This window comes from Colius striatus, chromosome 1 (assembly GCF_028858725.1).
Source record: "Colius striatus isolate bColStr4 chromosome 1, bColStr4.1.hap1, whole genome shotgun sequence".
Lineage (NCBI taxonomy): Eukaryota > Metazoa > Chordata > Aves > Coliiformes > Coliidae > Colius > Colius striatus.
In genome coordinates this window covers 394,332-412,415 of record NC_084759.1, presented here as the reverse complement: position 1 = coordinate 412,415, position 18,084 = coordinate 394,332, and the positions used below count along the sequence as shown (strand labels likewise).

At 64.3% G+C, this 18,084-nt stretch overlaps 1 protein-coding gene across 1 annotated transcript in view; it reads right to left on the bottom strand.

Moving 5' to 3' along the window:
* Positions 1-3,795: 3,795 nt before the first annotated feature.
* DCHS1 (dachsous cadherin-related 1) overlaps positions 3,796-18,084 on the bottom strand; it is a 54,659-nt gene continuing 40,370 nt past the window's right edge. Inside the window, exons 12-21 of the mRNA XM_061989752.1 lie at positions 17,832-17,957; positions 17,358-17,567; positions 16,177-17,040; positions 15,670-15,783; positions 12,770-12,981; positions 12,452-12,606; positions 11,040-11,170; positions 10,259-10,545; positions 9,316-9,454; positions 3,796-9,099 (exon numbers count right to left, since the gene is read on the bottom strand). Of these exons, the coding sequence (XP_061845736.1) occupies positions 6,500-9,099; positions 9,316-9,454; positions 10,259-10,545; positions 11,040-11,170; positions 12,452-12,606; positions 12,770-12,981; positions 15,670-15,783; positions 16,177-17,040; positions 17,358-17,567; positions 17,832-17,957 (4,838 nt within the window). The 3' untranslated portion in view covers positions 3,796-6,499. The remainder of the gene's footprint in view (positions 9,100-9,315; positions 9,455-10,258; positions 10,546-11,039; positions 11,171-12,451; positions 12,607-12,769; positions 12,982-15,669; positions 15,784-16,176; positions 17,041-17,357; positions 17,568-17,831; positions 17,958-18,084) is intronic.

Here is an 18,084-nt window from a genome sequence, read left to right as displayed (position 1 = left end):
CACACACACACAGCCCTTCCCTTGCACACACACACAGCCCTTCCCTGGCACACACACAGCCCTTCCCTTACACACACACACAGCCCTTCCCTTGCACACACACACAGCCCTTCCCTTACACACACACACACAGCCCTTCCCTTGCACACACACACAGCCCTTCCCTGGCACACACACACACAGCCCTTCCCTTACACACACACACAGCCCTTCCCTTGCACATACACACAGCCCTTCCCTTGCACACACACACAGCCCTTCCCTTACACACACACACACAGCCCTTCCCTTACACACACACACAGCCCTTCCCTTGCACACACACACAGCCCTTCCCTTACACACACACACACAGCCCTTCCCTTACACACACACACAGCCCTTCCCTTGCACATACACACAGCCCTTCCCTTGCACACACACACAGCCCTTCCCTGGCACACACACACAGCCCTTCCCTGGCACACACACACACAGCCCTTCCCTGGCACACACACACACAGCCCTTCCCTGGCACACACACACAGCCCTTCCCTTGCACACACACACAGCCCTTCCCTTACACACACACACACAGCCCTTCCCTTACACACACACACAGCCCTTCCCTTGCACACACACACAGCCCTTCCCTTGCACACACACACAGCCCTTCCCTGGCACACACACACAGCCCTTCCCTTACACACACACACAGCCCTTCCCTCACGCACACACACACAGCCCTTCCCTTGCACACACACACAGCCCTTCCCTTGCACACACACACAGCCCTTCCCTTGCACACACACACACAGCCCTTCCCTTACACACACACACAGCCCTTCCCTTGCACACACACACAGCCCTTCCCTTGCACATGCACACAGCCCTTCCCTTACACACACACACAGCCCTTCCCTGGCACACACACACAGCCCTTCCCTTGCACATGCACACAGCCCTTCCCTTGCACACACAGCCCTTCCCTTGCACACACAGCCCTTCCCTGGCACACACACACAGCCCTTCCTGGGGCACAGCCCTTCCTGGGGCACAGCCCTTGCCCTGCCTCACTGCCTGTGGGGTCCCTTCCCAGCGTTACAGCCTGCGTGGCACTGGCCCTGCAGCTGCAGATTGGAGGGACTCAGCATTGCTCATTGCTGGCGCTGGGCAGTGAGTGCTGCCAGGGAGCTGCAGCCCACCCAGCCCTCCAGCTGGTTACAGCTTTGGGCAGTGAGTGCTGCCAGGGAGCTGCAGCCCACCCAGCCCTCCAGCTGGTTACAGCTTTGGGCAGTGAGCGCTGCCAGGGAGCTGCAGCCCACCCAGCCCTCCAGCTGGTTACAGCTTTGGGCAGGACTTTAAGTGGGATGAGATTTGCAGGAGATTATTTCCCGGATCTGTCTGGCCAGCACAGATTAGGTTGCCCTGACAGAGCTAATTACTCTATCAAGCATCTGCTGCTTGTCTCACAGGCTGGCCTGCAGCAGGGAGAGCGTAAGAGAGCCTGGACATCCACTGAAGCTGCTGAGGTGTCCAGCAGGGAGCTCTGCTCATCCTGGGTGTGCTCATGCTCGGTGCCTGAGGCAAACGTGGCCCTCCCCGGGCAGTTGGCATCCCCCGAGGTCGGTGCAAGGATGGGACAGGAGCTTTGGGGCCTTTCCTGCTGGCCGGTGACACCCTTGGTCATGGACACAGAGCAGCAAGTTGCTTGCTGGTTGTTGGGTTGTACGTTAAGGAGTGCAGAGAGGCAGCATCAGGCAGAGGCACCACTATAGCAGTGAGGGGACACAGTCCCCAGCTCTATCTGGGCTGTCCCTGGCCCGTGAGCTGGCACTGGGCAGGAGGAGGGAGTGGGAGCTGCCATCCCAGCCGTGCCCAGGCCTGGGGCGTGAAACACCTCATGGGAAGCAGGAAACAGAGCACCCCAAGATTACAGAATCACAGACTCTCAAGGGACCTGCAGAGCTCAGCCAGTGCAGCCCCTGCCAGAGCAGCAGCACCTAGAGCAGCACACAGGGACTCATCCAGCTGGGTTGGGATGGCTGCAGAGAAGGAGCCTCCACAGCCCATCTGGGCAGCCCCTGCCACTGCTCCCTCACCTCAGCAGGGAAGGAGTTTGTCCTTGTGTTGCTTTGGAACCTCTTCTGTTGCAGCTCACACAAGATTGTACAAGGTTTACTATGGGATGTTTAGCAGAAGAACTAAAGGGTGAGGAAAGAGAGGGGTCAAGGTGGTTTGGGGAGGAACAAAATGAGAAAACAGGGGAAAAGGGAATAAAAGTGTCTTTGTCTGTCCATGTCCTGCATCCAGTGACTGGGTGGCCTGTCCTGGCTGCTGCCTGAACACAGTTTCTATCTGTTTTCCTGGGTCAGGGGTACTCTCCTCTGTGTATTTGTGTGTGAGGGCAGAGAAGTCACAGGCCTGTGGTGCCAGCAACTGGAGAGGGCAAGTATAGGTGTGTGGTGAGTGTGCCACGGCCAGCAGTAGCCATCAGGGCAGAGAGAGGTGCAGGGCTGAGGTGGGGGGGGGCTATGGCTACCAGGGGGCTCAGGGGGAGACTGTAGGGTTTGGAGATAGGCTGGGAACTACTTGTGTGTCTCCGTGTCCATGGCTGTGTGTTACCCACAGGGTCTGAGGAGATCCAAAGGCAAACTGCGGGGTGGTCTGATCTTCTAAGCCTTACTGCAGAGACACACAGCGTGTGTCTGCAATGGAGGGGTCTGCAGCGGCTGGAGGGGGGCTGCAGCCTCAGGGACTCCCATGTCCGGGTGTCAGTCACTGGGGAGAGGGAGAAGCCCGGAGCAGTGCCTGGGCAGGCTGCATGTGTGAGCCCAGCTCCTGCAGAGCTCCACATCCTGCAGAGCTCCACAACCCACTGGTGCCTTCCTGCCAGCAGAACTACACCAGCCACTGAGGGAGGAGGAGGGTGCTGGTGCTGTGCCCGATCCTGCTCTGGAGGTGCTGGTGCTGTGCCTGTCTGTGCTCTGGAAGGTGCTGGTGCTGTGCCTGTCTGCTCTGGAGATGCTGGTGCTGTGCCTGTCTGTGCTCTGGAAGGTGCTGGTGCTGTGCCTGTCTGTGCTCTGGAAGGTGCTGGTGCTGTGCCTGTCTGCTCTGGAGATGCTGGTGCTGTGCCTGTCTCTGCTCTGGAGATGCTGGTGCTGTGCCTGTCTGTGCTCTGGAAGGTGCTGGTGCTGTGCCCAATCCTGCTCTGGAGGTGCTGGTGCTGTGCCTGTCTGTGCTCTGGAGGTGCTGGTGCCTGCCCATGGCCAGCTGTCTGCACACAGGTAGAGGCGTCTGGCACACGTGTGTTGGTGCGTGTGTCACGCTGCTGGTTGGAGCTGGGGCCATGGCACTGTGGCACTCACCGGCTGGACCCAGCAGCCTCTCATGACAGGGCCTGGCCTGATGTGATTGTTCCCACGGGCACTGGGGGCCTGGCTGGGGCAATAGCCAAGCCAGAGCCCCATGGCCAGCGATGCCAGGACACGGCAGCCGCACCACATGCCACTGGAGGGCTGGAGGTGCCCAGGCCGCCCATGGTGCTGTGCTCAAGCTCTTCCAGCTGCTTCTCTGTGCTCAAACTGAACTGCCCACACCTCCTGCAGAGGCTGGGAGGCAGGGGCCAGGAGCCCCCAGAGCACAGCCCACCTGCCCAGCCCACGTCCCACCCGAGGAGCTGCTCAGCGCCAGGCACAGGACACAGGTCCTGCCCGGTGCCCGTGGCTGCAGACAGGCCCCGTGCCCAGCCCTGCCATGCCTGGCTCTGTCTCCCCAGCACACTGCCGGCCCGCAGCAGCAGCCACCATGAGCATCTCTATACAAACAAGTGTGGTTTATTAAGGCATTTCATTTGAGAGGTTGGCACTTGGGTCCAGGCTGTGCTGGAGTGGCCCAGGGTGCAGGCCGGTGAGCAGCCCAATACATGCAGCTCAGCGAGACACGATACAAAAGGTACAAACAAAGTACAAAACAGGGATCCTAGTACAATGTGTAAAAATAAATAACAGGAGGCTGGGCTCCTGGCTGCAGGCAGCAGCGTGGCCATGGCTGGGGCTCCTGGCTGCAGGCAGCAGCGTGGCCATGGCTGGGGCTGGGGCTGCTCTGCTGCAGGCAGCAGCGTGGCCATGGCTGGGGCTGGGGCTGCTCTGCTGCAGGTAACAGCTACGGCTGTGTCCCCCAGCCCACAGGCAGCAGTGTGGCCATATCCCCCAGCCCGCAGTGGGGCTGCTCTGCTGCAGGCAGCAGCTGTGGCTGTGTCCCCCAGCCTGCAGGCAGCAGTGTGGCCGTACCCCCAGCCCGCAGTGGGGCTGCTCTGCTGCAGGCAGCAGCTGTGGCTATGTCTGCTGCTGGGGTCTGCTCCATGTGCAAGGGAGTAACCCCTCGCCACCCCCTGCCCTGGACAGGCAGTGATGAGTGGGGCTGTGTGGCCATGGGGCCCATGGCACCCTCGGCCAGCTCCCTGAGAGCAGGACAGCCCGGGGTCGAGAGCAGCCTGCACCAAGAACCATGGCAGGGTCCATGTGCTGCCCTTTCTCCCCTTCCAGAGCTGCCTCGGGTCCCCCGGGAGTCCCAGGGCCCTGCAGCCCCCTCGGGGCCGCCACAGATCCTTGTCCTGTGCCACTGCCCCATGTCCAGGCAGCTCCCAGGGCCCCCAGCACCAGGGACCCACACACATGTGGTGGGGAGCGGGCACAGAGCTGTGCCCAGGTCATGCAGCACCAAGGGAGCCCTGGGGCTATGGACAGAGGGGCTGCAGAGGGGCTGGTGGGGAATGGGGAGGAAGGGTGCAAAAGTGACACGTTTTGGCTGTTGTGATAAAATGTTTGGGGCTGAGGGTGCAGCCATGGTGCTGACGTGCTTTGGGCTGAGGCTACGGAGTGGGTCTGGGAGAAGTGTGACAGGAAGGGAATTCCTCCAGATGCCCCTTCTCAGGCAACCTGGCAGCTCCCTGACACCACAGGCGTGCTCACCCAGGTGTGGGGCTGCTGCCCCTCGCTCTGCATCCACCTCTGCAACTGTCAGCAGCCAGGGCACAGTGCCAGGGCACAGGGCTGCAGCGAGGGGCCCTAGGGCTGCAGTGATGGGCACAGGGCTGCAGTGAGGGGTCCCAGCGCTACAGTGACGGGCCCCTGGGCTGCAGGGATGGGTCCCAGCGCTACAGTGATGGGCTCCAGGACTGCAGTGATGGGCACAGGGCTGCAGTGAGGGGGCCCAAGGGCCATGCGGCAGGTGCCTGTCCCACCATGAGCTGCCATGGGCTGGGGGTGAGTGGGGGCAGGCGCTGGCCCTAGTGTGAGCACGACACGATGCTGCTGTGCAAGTGGTGCTGGGGTGAGGATGGGGACCAGCCCCATTGGACTGTGGCTCTCTCCCATGCTCACAACATGCTGTAAGGAGTGGTGCAGAGCAGCCCCTGCACCGAGGGCTGGGGGCCAGGGACTGGGGGTTCTGGAGGTGTCCCTGATGGCCCCGGCTGTGCTGGTGAGTGCATTGCACTGCAGAGTCCTGGGCTCACTGAAGCCAATACGCTGGCTGCCACCACCTTCAGGCCACCTGGCCCTTTGGGGTCCTCCCTCCCCTCCCGGTCCCCTGCAGCTGTGGGCTGGCCACAGGCCCTGGGGGTGATGCGCCACATCGCTGCCTTTGCTTGGGGCCAGCTCTGCTGCAGCTCTCCCGCTGCTGCTCCCACCAGCTCAGCCACACACCCTGCCAGGCCCGTGCCCGTTGCCCCAGCCAGCCCACAGCCTGGACAGGCAGCTGGCCCCGGGGAAGCTTCCCTAGGAACGGGGCTCTCGTGCTGAGCAGGGCACCTGCCTCCCAGCCCAGGCCCCCAGGAACAGGGCTCTCCAGCACCTTGGGGAAAGAGATCCCTTAAAAGGTTCCCATGTGGTGGTGGGAGGTGGAGGGGCTTTGGGAGGCCCCAGAGGATCCCCTTTACGCACACCAGCCGTGGACATGCAGCAGAAAGCGAGCACGGCCTCGTCCCCCTGCTGCAGCTCGTCAGGGAGCAGTCTCAGCCCTGCTGCCCGGGGCAGGGTGTGCAGACTGACAGGCTGCGGCGGCTGTGCCTGCTGAGCTGAGCACCCCTGCCCCGGGAGCCCCGGCGGGAAGCGGCCAGCGGGGCCAGCTCAGCGTCCTGCGGCACCCAGGCTGCTGCGTGGCTGCAGTCTGCAGTCCCCCAGCCCAGCAGGGAAGGAGCCCAGCCTGTGCCCAGCCTCCCTCAGAGCACAGAGTACCATGAAGCACCATCCTGACACCACGAGCAGTACAAGGAACCGTCGCCCCGGGGTGCTGGCGCCAGGATCGGCGGGTCCACAGGGCAGCACCGAACCCGCCAGAGCGCAGCGAGTGAGACGCCGACAGCCCCAAGGGACACAGGAACCCACGGCCCGGGGTGGCCCGGGCCAGGCACGGCGCTGGGAGAGGAGGATTAGCACCCAGGCACAGCAGCCCTGGGCTCGCCCCCATGCCTGGCCCCACGGCTGCGGGCCGGGGCAGCCGAGTCCACGGCCCAGCTCTAAATCCTGAGCTCGGCCTCCTCGGAGGGCTCCAGCGAGTGCTCGGCACTGATGGCGGAGGCGGAAGGCCCCTGCGAGATGCCGAAGGGCGAGACCACAGGGGAGCGCGCAGCCAGCGGGGACAGCGAGGGGGAGAAGCTGGGCGACATGGCGGAGGACGAGATGGAGCCCTCGTGGCTGATGGGCGAGCGGCGCAGGGAGGACGGGTGCGGGAAGGTCCTGCCCGGCGGCGGCTTGGGGGGCACGGACTTGGCTCCCGGGTGGGCCACCGAGGTGATGAGGGGCGGGGGGTCGATGCGGGGCTTGGGCTCTGCCTTGGGCTTGGTCGGGAAGGGCTTGCGCAGGGAGCTCTCGTCCTTGAGGCGGGCGATCTCCGTGAAGACGCTGGCGAGCGGCTGGAACTGGGGGCACCAGTTCAGCAGGTAATCCCAGTTGTAGCTGCCGCGGAGCTCCTCGTCGCTGGCCACGATGGCGGTGAGCGAGCCCTCCACGCAGGGCTTGCCGTCCTCGGGGAAGGCGTAGTCCTGCGGCTGCGAGGAGACGCCGAGGCCGCAGCGCACGCCCAGGAAGGCGCTGCCTCCCCCGTCCTCGCGGTACAGCGGCGCCGGTGGCCCCGGCAGCAGCAGCCCGGAGCCCTTCTTGCTCTTGAACCACTGGGTGCTCTCCAGCGCCGCCGGCTCGCAGGAGATGTCGGAGAGCTGGTCGGCGTCCTGCTGGATGCCGGAGTCGGGCCCGCGGGCGGAGATGTGCTCCTGCATGGAGGCCGTGATGGAGGCCACGCGCGGGTACTCGTTGATCATGCGGATCTCGTCGTCCTCGGCGGCCTCGGCCGAGCCCCGGCCGCTGGAGTGCGAGGGGTCCAGCGAGCCGCCGCGTGTGTAGGGCCCCGTGGGCTCGGCGCCGTACCCCGGCAGGGCCTGGTGGTAAATGTGCTCGGTGCCGGGAAGCGCCGGCTCCTCGCGGCCCAGCTTCTGCAGGGAGCCGCTCTGCACGCGGCCCAGCGCCCGCTCCCCCTCCGGCTTCTCGCGGCCGCGGCGGTGGTGAGAGCGGACCAGGGCCAGCACGATGGCCACGGCGGCCAGCACCACCACGACCCCCAGCGAGGCGGCCACGGCCACCAGCAGCAGGTTGAGGTCGGGGGCCAGGCCGAAGGAGGTGTGCGTGACGTCGATGGTGACCTGGGCGGCCGCCGAGCGCGAGGCGGGCAGGGGGCTGCGCGCCTGCACCTCCAGGCTCATCTCGCGGGGCTCCCTCTTGGCGCGGCCGGCCCCGGCCTGGGGCTGGCTGTCCACGCGCAGGTAGATGGTGCCTGTGGTCTGGTTGATGGCAAAGTATGGCGAGGGTTTGGCCAGGGAGTACAGCACGACGCCGTCGGCGCCCTCATCCTCATCTGTCGCCAGCACCCGCCCGATGCTCTGCCCTCTGCGAGCGCCCTCAGGCACCTCGAAGTTGAAGGAGGGGCTCAGGAAGATGGGGTCGTACTCGTCCTCTCCCGTCACCAGCACCCGCACGGTCACCGTGGCAGAGGCGTTGCCGGCGTCCGTGGCCTTGACCAGGAGCTGGAAGGCTTTGGCTCGTTCGTAGTCGAAGGTGAGGCGGGAGCGCAGCTCCCCGGAGCTGCTGTTGATGGCGAAGGCGTCGCCGGGCCCCGCAGCCGGCTGCTCCAGCACGGCGTAGTGCAGCTCCCCGAACACGCCGGTGTCGGCGTCGATGGCGCGCAGCGTGGTGACCAGCGTGCCGGGGGGCAGGTTCTCGCGCAGGCTGGCGCTCAGCACCTCCACCGGGAAGTACGGCTTGTTGTCGTTGACGTCCTTCACCTCGATGGCCACGGGCACCAGCGCAAAGTGCCCGCCCGGCGCGTCCGTGGCCTGCACCACAAGCGCGTGCAGGGCCTGGGCCTCCCGGTCCAGGGGCCGTGCCAGGCACAGGGCCCCCGTGCTCTCGTGCAGCTGGAAGAGCCCGTGCTGGTCGCCTGAGCTGATGGCGTAGCGGACGCGGCCGCGGGGCCCCGAGTCGGCGTCGTGGGCCAGCAGGCGCAGCAGCTCGGTGCCGGGCGGCGCGCTCTCGCTCACCGCCGTGCGGTACTCGGCGCGAGCGAACACCGGCGCGTTGTCGTTGACGTCCTGCACCGTGATGAGCACGGGCACCGTGGCGCTGCGCTGCGGCAGGCCCCGGTCCGAGGCTGCCACGGTGAGGTTGTATACTGGGATGGCCTCAAAGTCCAAGGGCTCCACGAGCACCAGGGCTCCCTGCGTGCGGAGCTGCCCCCCTGCCCAGGACACGCGGCTCTCCACCTGGAAGGCGTTGCCGCCGTTGCCGCTGACGATGGTGTAGTCGAAGCCGGCGTTCTGGCGGGACAGGTCGGCGTCGCCCGCCTCGAGCGTCAGCACAGTGGTGCCCGGGCGCAGGTCCTCGGGGACGCTGGCGTTGTAGCGTGGCACCTGGAAGCTGGGGCTGTGGTCGTTCACATCCAGCACCTGGAGCTGCACCGTGGCCCAGGACGAGAGGCTGGGAGAGCCCCGGTCGCGGGCCTCCACCACCAGGTCCAGGGTGGGCTGGCTGGCGTCGAATTCCACCCGCCGGATGGTGAAGAGGGTCCCTGCGAGGGCACAAAGGCAGAGTCAGTGTGGCAGCTCACAGGGAGCCAGCCGGGGGGCTGGGTCATCGGCTGGGGCAATCCCCCCACATCCACCCCACGGACCACCCCGGGCAGCAGCCTGGTGCAGCTGAGCCTGGTCTGGCGGGTGGGCACCACGCTCTGCAGGCGCCACCAGCCCCCCGAGCTGGGCCCCACACGGCAGCCAGCCCCACGTACCATTGCTGGAGTCGATGGCGACATCGGGGCTGGGCACGGCCAGGTGGAAGGTGACGTCCCCGTTGCTCCCCGAGTCTGGGTCGGTGGCGCTCACGGTGAGAATGGCGCTGCCTGCAGGTGTGTGCTCCGGCAGCGTCACCTGCCACAGCGGGAGCCCCCTCAGCGATGGTCCCTGCGCGGGCACCGCTTCCCCCATACTGCAGCCTCGGGGCTGCCAGAAAGGCCTGGGCCGCCAGTAGCCACGGCAGCCCAGCTCACAGCTGGTCGGGGCATCCCCCACCTCTGTGCCAGAGCCATGGCCGGCACACTGAGGGGCCCATCCCACAGGCACAGCACTTCACTGCCTTAGAGTGACTCGCAGCCAGCTTCAGCATCAGGTTACTGATCCTTTACTTTGCTGTCCTACTCTGGAGGACTCTCTAACAGCTGGTGTTTTCTCCACAGAAGGCATTTTACACAGATCAAAACGGCCCTTGTCTTTCTGGTGTGCCAAACAGCACGCTCAGACAGACAGTTCCGCTGCTCTGTGCTCTCACGACCCTCAGGCACGTCTGTGGCTTCCCAGCTTCCTGCGTCTCCGCTCCAGAGACGCAGCACACTGCACGAGGCAGCTTTTATCCACTGATCTGCCCATGGGGCCCCGGACCAGGGCTCACCAGGAACACTTGCCGAGGTGTGACCTATCTCCCACCACTGCTGGCCTCCCCAGTGCTCCTACCATCCCAACACGTGGCCGCTGCAGCCCCACGGCTGCTGCTCCCAGCGCCACACGTCTGGTTCCAGCCTCCTGCCCACGCCACAGCGACAGCGTGAGGCTGTCGGGATGTGGGTGGCAGTGCAGCCTCAGACCCATCCCCAAGGCTGCTCTGCGAGGCCGGGTGAGCCAGGCAGGAGCCGCGATGGGCCGGTGCAGGGCAGCCTCGGTGCGCCTGGGCGCTGGTACCTGGTAGAAGCCCTGGCTGAAGGTGGGCGCGTTGTCGTTGACGTCCTCCACCAGCACGGTGAGGTTGGCCTCGGTGTCGTGGCGGCTGTCCGAGGCGCGCAGCGTGAGCGTGTAGCGGCTGCGCTGCTCGTAGTCCAGCGGCGCCGTCAGCGCGATGCGGCCCCCGTAGCGCAGCACGCTGAACGTGCCCACGGCGTCCCCGTCCAGCTGCAGCGAGTACGACAGCGCGGGGCCCGAGTCCACGTCGTTCCCTGTCAGGTGGGCTATCTGGGTGCCCAGCAGTGTGTCTGGAGAGAAGCCAGGCGTGAGCAAGCGGCCCCAGCTCCTTGGAGGAGACGTGGCTCACGTGGTGGGGATCTGGCTCAGTCCTGAGCCTGGGAGGTGGGGATGAGGAGGAGGTACTGGGGTGAAGGGGAAGCTCTTGGGAAGGTCTGGGCAGGGCAGGTCAAGGCTGGCACTGGTACAAAACACAGGCAGGGAGCTGGAAGGGCGGGGGTGTGCAGCCAGAACCCCCCAGCACAAGCCAGGGCCAAGGCCAGGGATGGGTTTACTTGGGGCACAGCTGCAGCATCAGGGGCCAACAGATCCCAGCCTCAGGCCATTGCAGACAAGACAAGGCTGAGGAGGTCAAGGGGAGCTCAGCCAGAGAGCCAGCACAAGCCAGCCCCTGGCCAGGGAGCAGACAGGCCTCCCCGGGGCTCCCCCCAGCCCACAGGAACCCGTCATGCCTCGGCTCTCACCATCGGTGCCATGCTGCCTCACGGGGCTGAGCTGCACTTACTCTCTGGCACCCGCACCTCCCAGGGAAAGGGGATGGTGGGGCTGTTGTCGTTGACGTCCATCACCACGACAGTCAGCGTGGCAGAGCCCACAAGCGGCGGAGTCCCTCTGTCCATCGCCGTGACCACCAACCTGCAGGCGGGCACAGGACACGGCATGAGCTTCACTGACACATGGCCACGTGTGGGAGTGAGCCTTGGAACAGGCTGGAGGGTGCTGCATGTGTGCATAGGGGCTGGAACATGCTGGGGGGTGCTGCATGTGTGCATAGGGGCTGGAACATGCTGGGGGGTGCTGCATGTGTGCACACAGGCTGAGCGTGTTCACGTGGTGGTGGAGCTGTGCACAGCATCTGGAGGTGCAGAGCATCTGGAGTGCACGTGTGGGACAGCGGATGCATGTAGGGCAGGACAGCGGATGGATGCATGTGTGAGCGGTGTGCTGGGAGGGCACTGGGGTTGTGTCCACCCCTGGAACGCAGGAGCAGGCAGTGCACGTGGGCACCAGCCTCTGCAGCATGTGGCAGGCAGTGGAATTGTGTGCAGCTCTGGCACAGGCACGTGGGACAAAGGTCATGTGCAGGATGGGAGGGTTCTGCAGGGGCAGATGCACCCGTGGCATTTTCAGCCTGGGCAAGGGGCAGGAGCCTGGAAAGCATGAGAGGTGATGCAGGCAGAGCATCCAGTCGGGTGCGAGGAGAAAGGCATTTGGAGCACACCTGGGTGCTGGGGAATGCGTGGAGCCTCTTTGTGGCACAATGATGGGTATGTGAAGAGGCTGGATGCCCCTGGCCTGCCCCATGCCTGGGCTGAGGAGGCAGAGATGTGTAGCCACTAGAGCATGCACACAGGGGAGAGAACATGGCCTAGGTGGGGTGTCAGAAATTGTTCCTTGCATCTGAATGATTAATGTGTAAAAGGGTAGAAGACTTGAATTCATTGTGTGTAATGTTTGCTATTACCTACACATGTGTGGCCAGAGTGTGTGTGTGGTGAGGGGCGCAGAGGACCTGGGCTGAGTTCAGGAGGCCTTGCCAGAGCGCTGAGGGCAGTGCCCAGCACCTGGAACGCGTGTCAGTGCAGAAGGGTGCAATGCACAGGAGTGGGAAGGGACTGAACATGTGTGGCCTGGATTATGCGTCAGGAAAGGGAATGACTGCAGCCACTGAAAAGAGTCCATTGGCCTCTCACAACCTCCTCAGATTTGCAGAGACAGGCTGAAGAGAGCACTGGCTCATCCCATGGCCATCTGTCTTGCCTCCGATACCAGGTGCTCCCCATGTTCACACTAAGCCCCAGCTCCTGCTGTCTGGCAGAAGCGTGGGGCTGAGGCAGCTCGAGTGGCCCCGGGCACTCTGCTCCTCAGCTGTGCCCCTGCCATGGCTGTGGCACAGGTCAGTCTGGCTCCACTCACCGTGTCTGGGACCAGATCTCCCTGTCCAGGATGGCAGCAGTGGTGATTGTGCCAGTCTGAGGGTCAATGTGGTACAGGCCTGTCATTGGCAGGGACTGGTTGATGGCGTAAGTCACCTGCCCGTTTGCTCCCTGATCCAGGTCGTCTGCCAGGACCTGCAAGGCCACAGGAGAGACTCTGCAGTGCAGCTGTGCAGCACGCAGCTGGCAAACCACAGCCCTCCAGGGCTGGAGCTACCCACAGACGCCAGCTCCAGGGCCATGGCATAGCCCCCAGCAGAGAGGCAGGCAGGGGGCCCTGGCTGCGCCCCAGGGATACCTGGATAACCGGCGAGTCGTAGCTCTGTGACTCCCAGATGAACGCCACGTAGTTCTGCAGCTGGAAGCGTGGCAGGTTGTCGTTCACATCCTGCAGGTTCAGGTTTATTGCCATGAAGCCAAAGGAAGCTGCTGTCTCTGCCTGGACCACGAGGCGCAGCCGGGGGCTGGCCTCAAAATCCAGGCTGCTGGAGTCCTGAACCGAGATGGCACCTGGGAGCAGGGCACAGCAGATGGGAGGGTGAGGGGGGCATGTGTGATACCCCAGCACATCCAGCCCTCGCCTTCTCTTTTGTTCCTTTGCACTCAGCCTATCCCTCTGCTCCCCATCCATTCTCAAACAGAGAGAACAAACATACAATCACAGAATGACGGGGGTTAGAAGGGACCTTTAGAGATCATCCAGTCCAATCCCCCTGCAGCAGGTCCCACCTAGGTCAGGTTGTAAACATGCTGAGCTCTTCAGAGCCCTCTCCACACTGACACCCTTCTCTTCAGTCCCAGCCTGGGGTGATAAATCCTGCACCTTACAGTCACAGAATCATTGGGGTTGGAAAAGCCCCTGAAGCTGCTGGAATTCAACCCTCCCCTCACCCTGCCACAGCCACCACTGACCCCTGGCCCTCAGCACCTCAGCCCCAGGGCTTTGGGATCCCTCCAGGGCTGGGCACTCCCCCAGCTCCCTGGGCAGCCTGGCACAGGGGCTGACACCCCTCTCAGGGAAACAGTTCTGCCTCAGCTCCAACTTCAACCTCCCCTGGGGCAACTCCAGCCCCTTTCCTCTTGTCACTTGTAGCTCAGGAGCAGAGACCAACCTCCTCAGCCACAGGCTGCTGTGAGGGAGTGTCAGAGAGTGCTGCTGTGTCCCCTCAGGCTCCTCTTCTCCAGCCTCAACACCCCCATTCCCTCAGCCCCTCCCCAGCCCCTTGTGCTCCAGCCCCTTCCCCAGCTCTGTGCCCGGCTCTGGCCACGCTGCAGCCCCTCAGTGTCCCTGTGGCAGTGAGTGAGGGTCCCAGCGCTGACACAGCCCTGGAGCTGCAGCCCCTCAGTGTCCCTGTGGCAGTGAGTGAGGGGCCCAGCACTGACACAGCCCTGGAGCTGCAGCCCCTCAGTGTCCCTGTGGCAGTGAGTGAGGGGCCCAGCACTGACACAGCCCCGGAGCTGCAGCCTCCCCAGGGCCCAGCACAGGGGGACAATCGCTTCCTTGTTCAGGACAGACAGCTCCTGTTGACATCAAAGCCTGCAGTGGTCCTCCCACTATGGAGACACCATCTGAGGTGTCCAGTTTTAAGAGCTGCTCCATGTCAAGCCTCACACTGCCGCACAAGCACATCAAGCTGTGTCCTCACCCCCTGCACTCCCCGGGTTGGAGCTGGCTGCGCTCCCTCGCCCATCCGGCACCATCTGGTTGCTGGAGCAGCTCCCCAGGGCTGGCCTGGCCCAGAGACAATGCAAGGAAAGCAGCCAGCAGTAGTCTCCCTTCTGAAGGGCTGCTCCTGCCTGAGACAGAAGCAGCAGCACCTGAGGGGCCGCAGGATGGGGCTGAGGTTGCTCCTGTGACATTCTCCTGCTCTGGTCTCAGCCACAGCAGGCACTTTCATGCTCTCCAAGGCAAAGCTCTCACAAGCTCCTGTGGACATCACCTCTGGCCCTCCCTGGGGAGGAGATAAGGCTGGAGATGGCTGAGGATAGCCATGGCCTGGCACCCATTCCCATGCCCATTATCATAGCAGAGCTGAAGCAGTGTGCAGGGTCTGGCTGCAGACCTGGGTGGAAAACTAAGGGAGTGCAGCTGGCACAGGGCTTGGGTTGTGAGCTGCTGCAGGGCTGTACCGGGTCTGCTCAGGGACAGGCACTGGGCAGATCACAGCAGCTGCTCTCCTGCACTGTCTGGTTCTGACCTGGACTCACACAGACAGCCTGGGATGCACTGTCACCTTCATGTGTGCTCAGTGACAGCCACAGGCCCTCAGCAGCACTGCAGTCGCTGCAGATACATGCACAGCAGAGCAGAGCGTGGCTGGCTGGGTGCAGCTACAGGGACACGCACAGCAGAGCAGAGCGTGGCTGGCTAGGTGCAGCTGCAGGTACACACACATCAGCAGAGCGTGGCTGGCTGGGTGCAGCTGCAGGTACATGCACAGCAGAGCAGAGCGTGGCTGGCTGGGTGCCGGCACTGAGTTCCAACACAGGACATGTCATCTGCCCAAATCTGCTCTCTAAGGCAGGGCTTGCACCTAGATCATTCCCAGCCATGGTCCTGGCCTCTGAGCTGGGCCTGGGGCTTCTTGTGGAAGGTCTGGGCAGGAGAGACCAAAATTGTGCACAGCCCCTGGACAATGACAGGCTGGTGTCCACATCCTAATGCCAGCCCTGTGTCAGGGACTGGTGCTGAGCTGTGTCCTGTGCTCCCGTGCCACCGTGGCTCCAGCAGTGGGGCTGTGCCCTGTGCTCCCGTGCCACAGTGGCTCCAGCAGTGGGGCTGTGCCCTGTGCTCCCATGCCACCATGGCTCCAGCAGTGGGGCTGTGCCCTGTGCTCCCGTGCCACAGTGGCTCTGGCAATGGGGCTGTGCCCTGTGCTCCCGTGCCACAGTGGCTCCAGCAGTGGGGCTGTGCCCTGTGCTCCTGTGCCACAGCGGCTCTGGCAGTGGGGCTGTGCCCTGTGCTCCCGTGCCACAGTGGCTCCAGCAGTGGGGCTGTGCCCTGTGCTCCCGTGCCACAGTGGCTCCAGCAGTGGGGCTGTGCCCTGTGCTCCCGTGCCACAGTGGCTCCAGCAGTGGGGCTGTGCCCTGTGCTCCCATGCCACCATGGCTCCAGCAGTGGGGCTGTGCCCTGTGCTCCCGTGCCACAGTGGCTCCGGCAGCAGGGCTGTGCTGTGCCGCGTGCCAGTGGTGCCGTACCTGAGCCAGGCTGGATGCGGAATGTGTTCCTCTCGTTGCCACTGACGATGCTGTAGGTGATGCGGCCCGAGGAGCCACCGGTGTGTGTGGCCTGGATGCTCGCCACGGCTGTGCCTGTTGGGGCACGAGAGGGAGTGTGAGGGGCTGCAGAGCCCCGGGCAGACACAGGGGAGGTGTGAGGAGCAGGAGGAGCTCTGCCCGAGGATGCTGGAAGCCAGGTTTAATGGCAGCTTTGTGTTGGGAGCCTGGGTTCGTGGAGTGTGTCCATGGCCCTTCTGTGGTCCCACCACAAGCCCCAGAGACCTTCCAGGAACACTGTGAGGCAATCCCAGGGGCATAAGCACCCTGAGCAGCCTGGGCACCGGTCAGACCCTGCAGTCCCTCAGGTCTATGCAAAGCACAGTGGTCCCTGCTCAGGACCCTGCAGTGCTTCCAGTAGCTTTGCCAGCCGGGCACCTACCCCCTCTCCTGCCTCGTCCCCTTTCCCCTCGGCAGCCCAGCGCGTACCTGGGGCAGCGTTTTCCGGCAGGGCCACGTCGCTGGTGCTGCGGGGGAAGCGCAGCCCCCGATAGGGCTCCTCCTGCAGATGGATCACCACCACGCCGGTGGAGGACAGCGGCGGCTGCCCCAGGTCCGTGGCCAGGACGAAGAGCGTCCGCTGGCGCTGGCTGAGCGAGCCCAGGGGCTGCAGCAGCTGGATGTCTCCCGTGTAGGAGTTAATGGCGAAGGCAGAGTTGGGGGTGGCGAGGCGATACAGGATGGAGGCGTTGGCACCCGCGTCCCTGTCCTCTGCCCTCATGGTGGCCACGACCTGCTTGAGCGGCGTGTGGCGGGACAGGTTGACGGTGAGGGGGTTGTGCAGGAAGGCAGGAGCGTGGTCGTTGACGTCTCGCACCGTGACCGTGACGCGCACGGCTGAGCTCTTGGGCTCCCACGGCGCCGAGTCCACAGCCTTGGCCAGGAAGCTGTACGTGGGGTGGCGTTCCCGGTCCAGTGCCTGGGCGCTCCTGACGTGCCCACTCTGTGGCTCCACCTGGAACATGCCGAGCGACTCGTTGCCCAGGTAGTAGGAGACCTGCCCGTTGGTGCCCTCATCAGGGTCTTCGGCCACCAGCTGCAGCACCAGGGCACCAATGGGCAGGTCCTCTGGCACCTCCACGGTGTAGGAGACCTGCGCGAAGCTGGGCGCGTTGTCGTTGAGGTCCAGCACCCGCACGCTGACTGACATGGTAGCACTGCGTGGGGGGCTGCCGTGGTCCTGCACCACCACCGTGAGGCTGTAGGAAGCCACTTGCTCCCGGTCAAGGGCGCGTGCCGTGGAAAGGACACCGGAGACTGGGTCTAGGCTGAAATCCTGCCCAGGGTCTCCGTCTGGAAGAGGGGAAATAACAGGACAGCGTGACTATAACTGGTATAACTCGGCATGACCTGCCCCATGCTGCCTAGAGAGGACAGCGTGAAGTCCATCCCATCAGCAGGGAGGGATGGAGTGAGCTGCTTTCTGCAAGGCCACAGTGGCACTAAACCTCCTCGGTCCAGCAACGTGCATGTGTGGCACAGAGAAAGGCTGAGAGGTGGCAGCCATTCCATGTGTTTCAGGAGGGAGCTGCAGTGGACCGGGAGCTGCCACAGGTGAGCACCACGGGCAGCCTGGGTGAGGAGCCCTGACTGCGGCCCGTGCCCCTCACCTGCCACACGGTACTCCAGGCGCCCGTTCTCGCCTCCGTCCGGGTCGGTGGCCCGCAGGGTGTAGAGAGCCACACGGCTCTGGTTCTCAGGGACCTCCACGGAGCAGGACGTGCTCTCCAGGTGTGGTGTGTGGTCGTTCTCGTCCCCCACTGTCACCCGCACGGTGGCCTTGGTGAGGCTGGGCGGGAGGCCGCCATCCCGGGCGTAGACTGCGGGACACAGAAGGGCACTGCAGGCTCCTCTGCTGACGAGGAGGTGCTGTCACATCAACACCCAGCCAGCCACAGAGCCAGCCAGCCACGGGACCATCCTGCACCCTCAAGTCACCCAACAACCCTGTGGCCCCACAAAGCCCCACCAGCTCCCACGGGCTGCTCTCCCTGAACTGCTGCAGGACCCCAGCAGTGGGGAGCACCCACTTGCCCCCCATCCCCGCCTCCTGCTGCACCCCACGTGCCCCAGCACAGCCCTACCTGTCAGCATGTACTGCTCCTGCTCCTCGCGGTCCAGGGCATGTGTGGTGACAATGAGCCCTGTCTGTGGGTGGATGGAGAACGGCCCCCCAGAGAGAATCCCATAGGACACTTGCCCATTGGCACCTGCAGGGAGCAACAGCTTTGGTTTGAGGGCAGCCCAGCAGCAACTCCAGAAGCCTCTCGTTTGGCTCAATGCCCTGCTCCTCCCAGGCTTCCCACCGGGGGCTGTGCAGGATGTGGGAGAGGATGA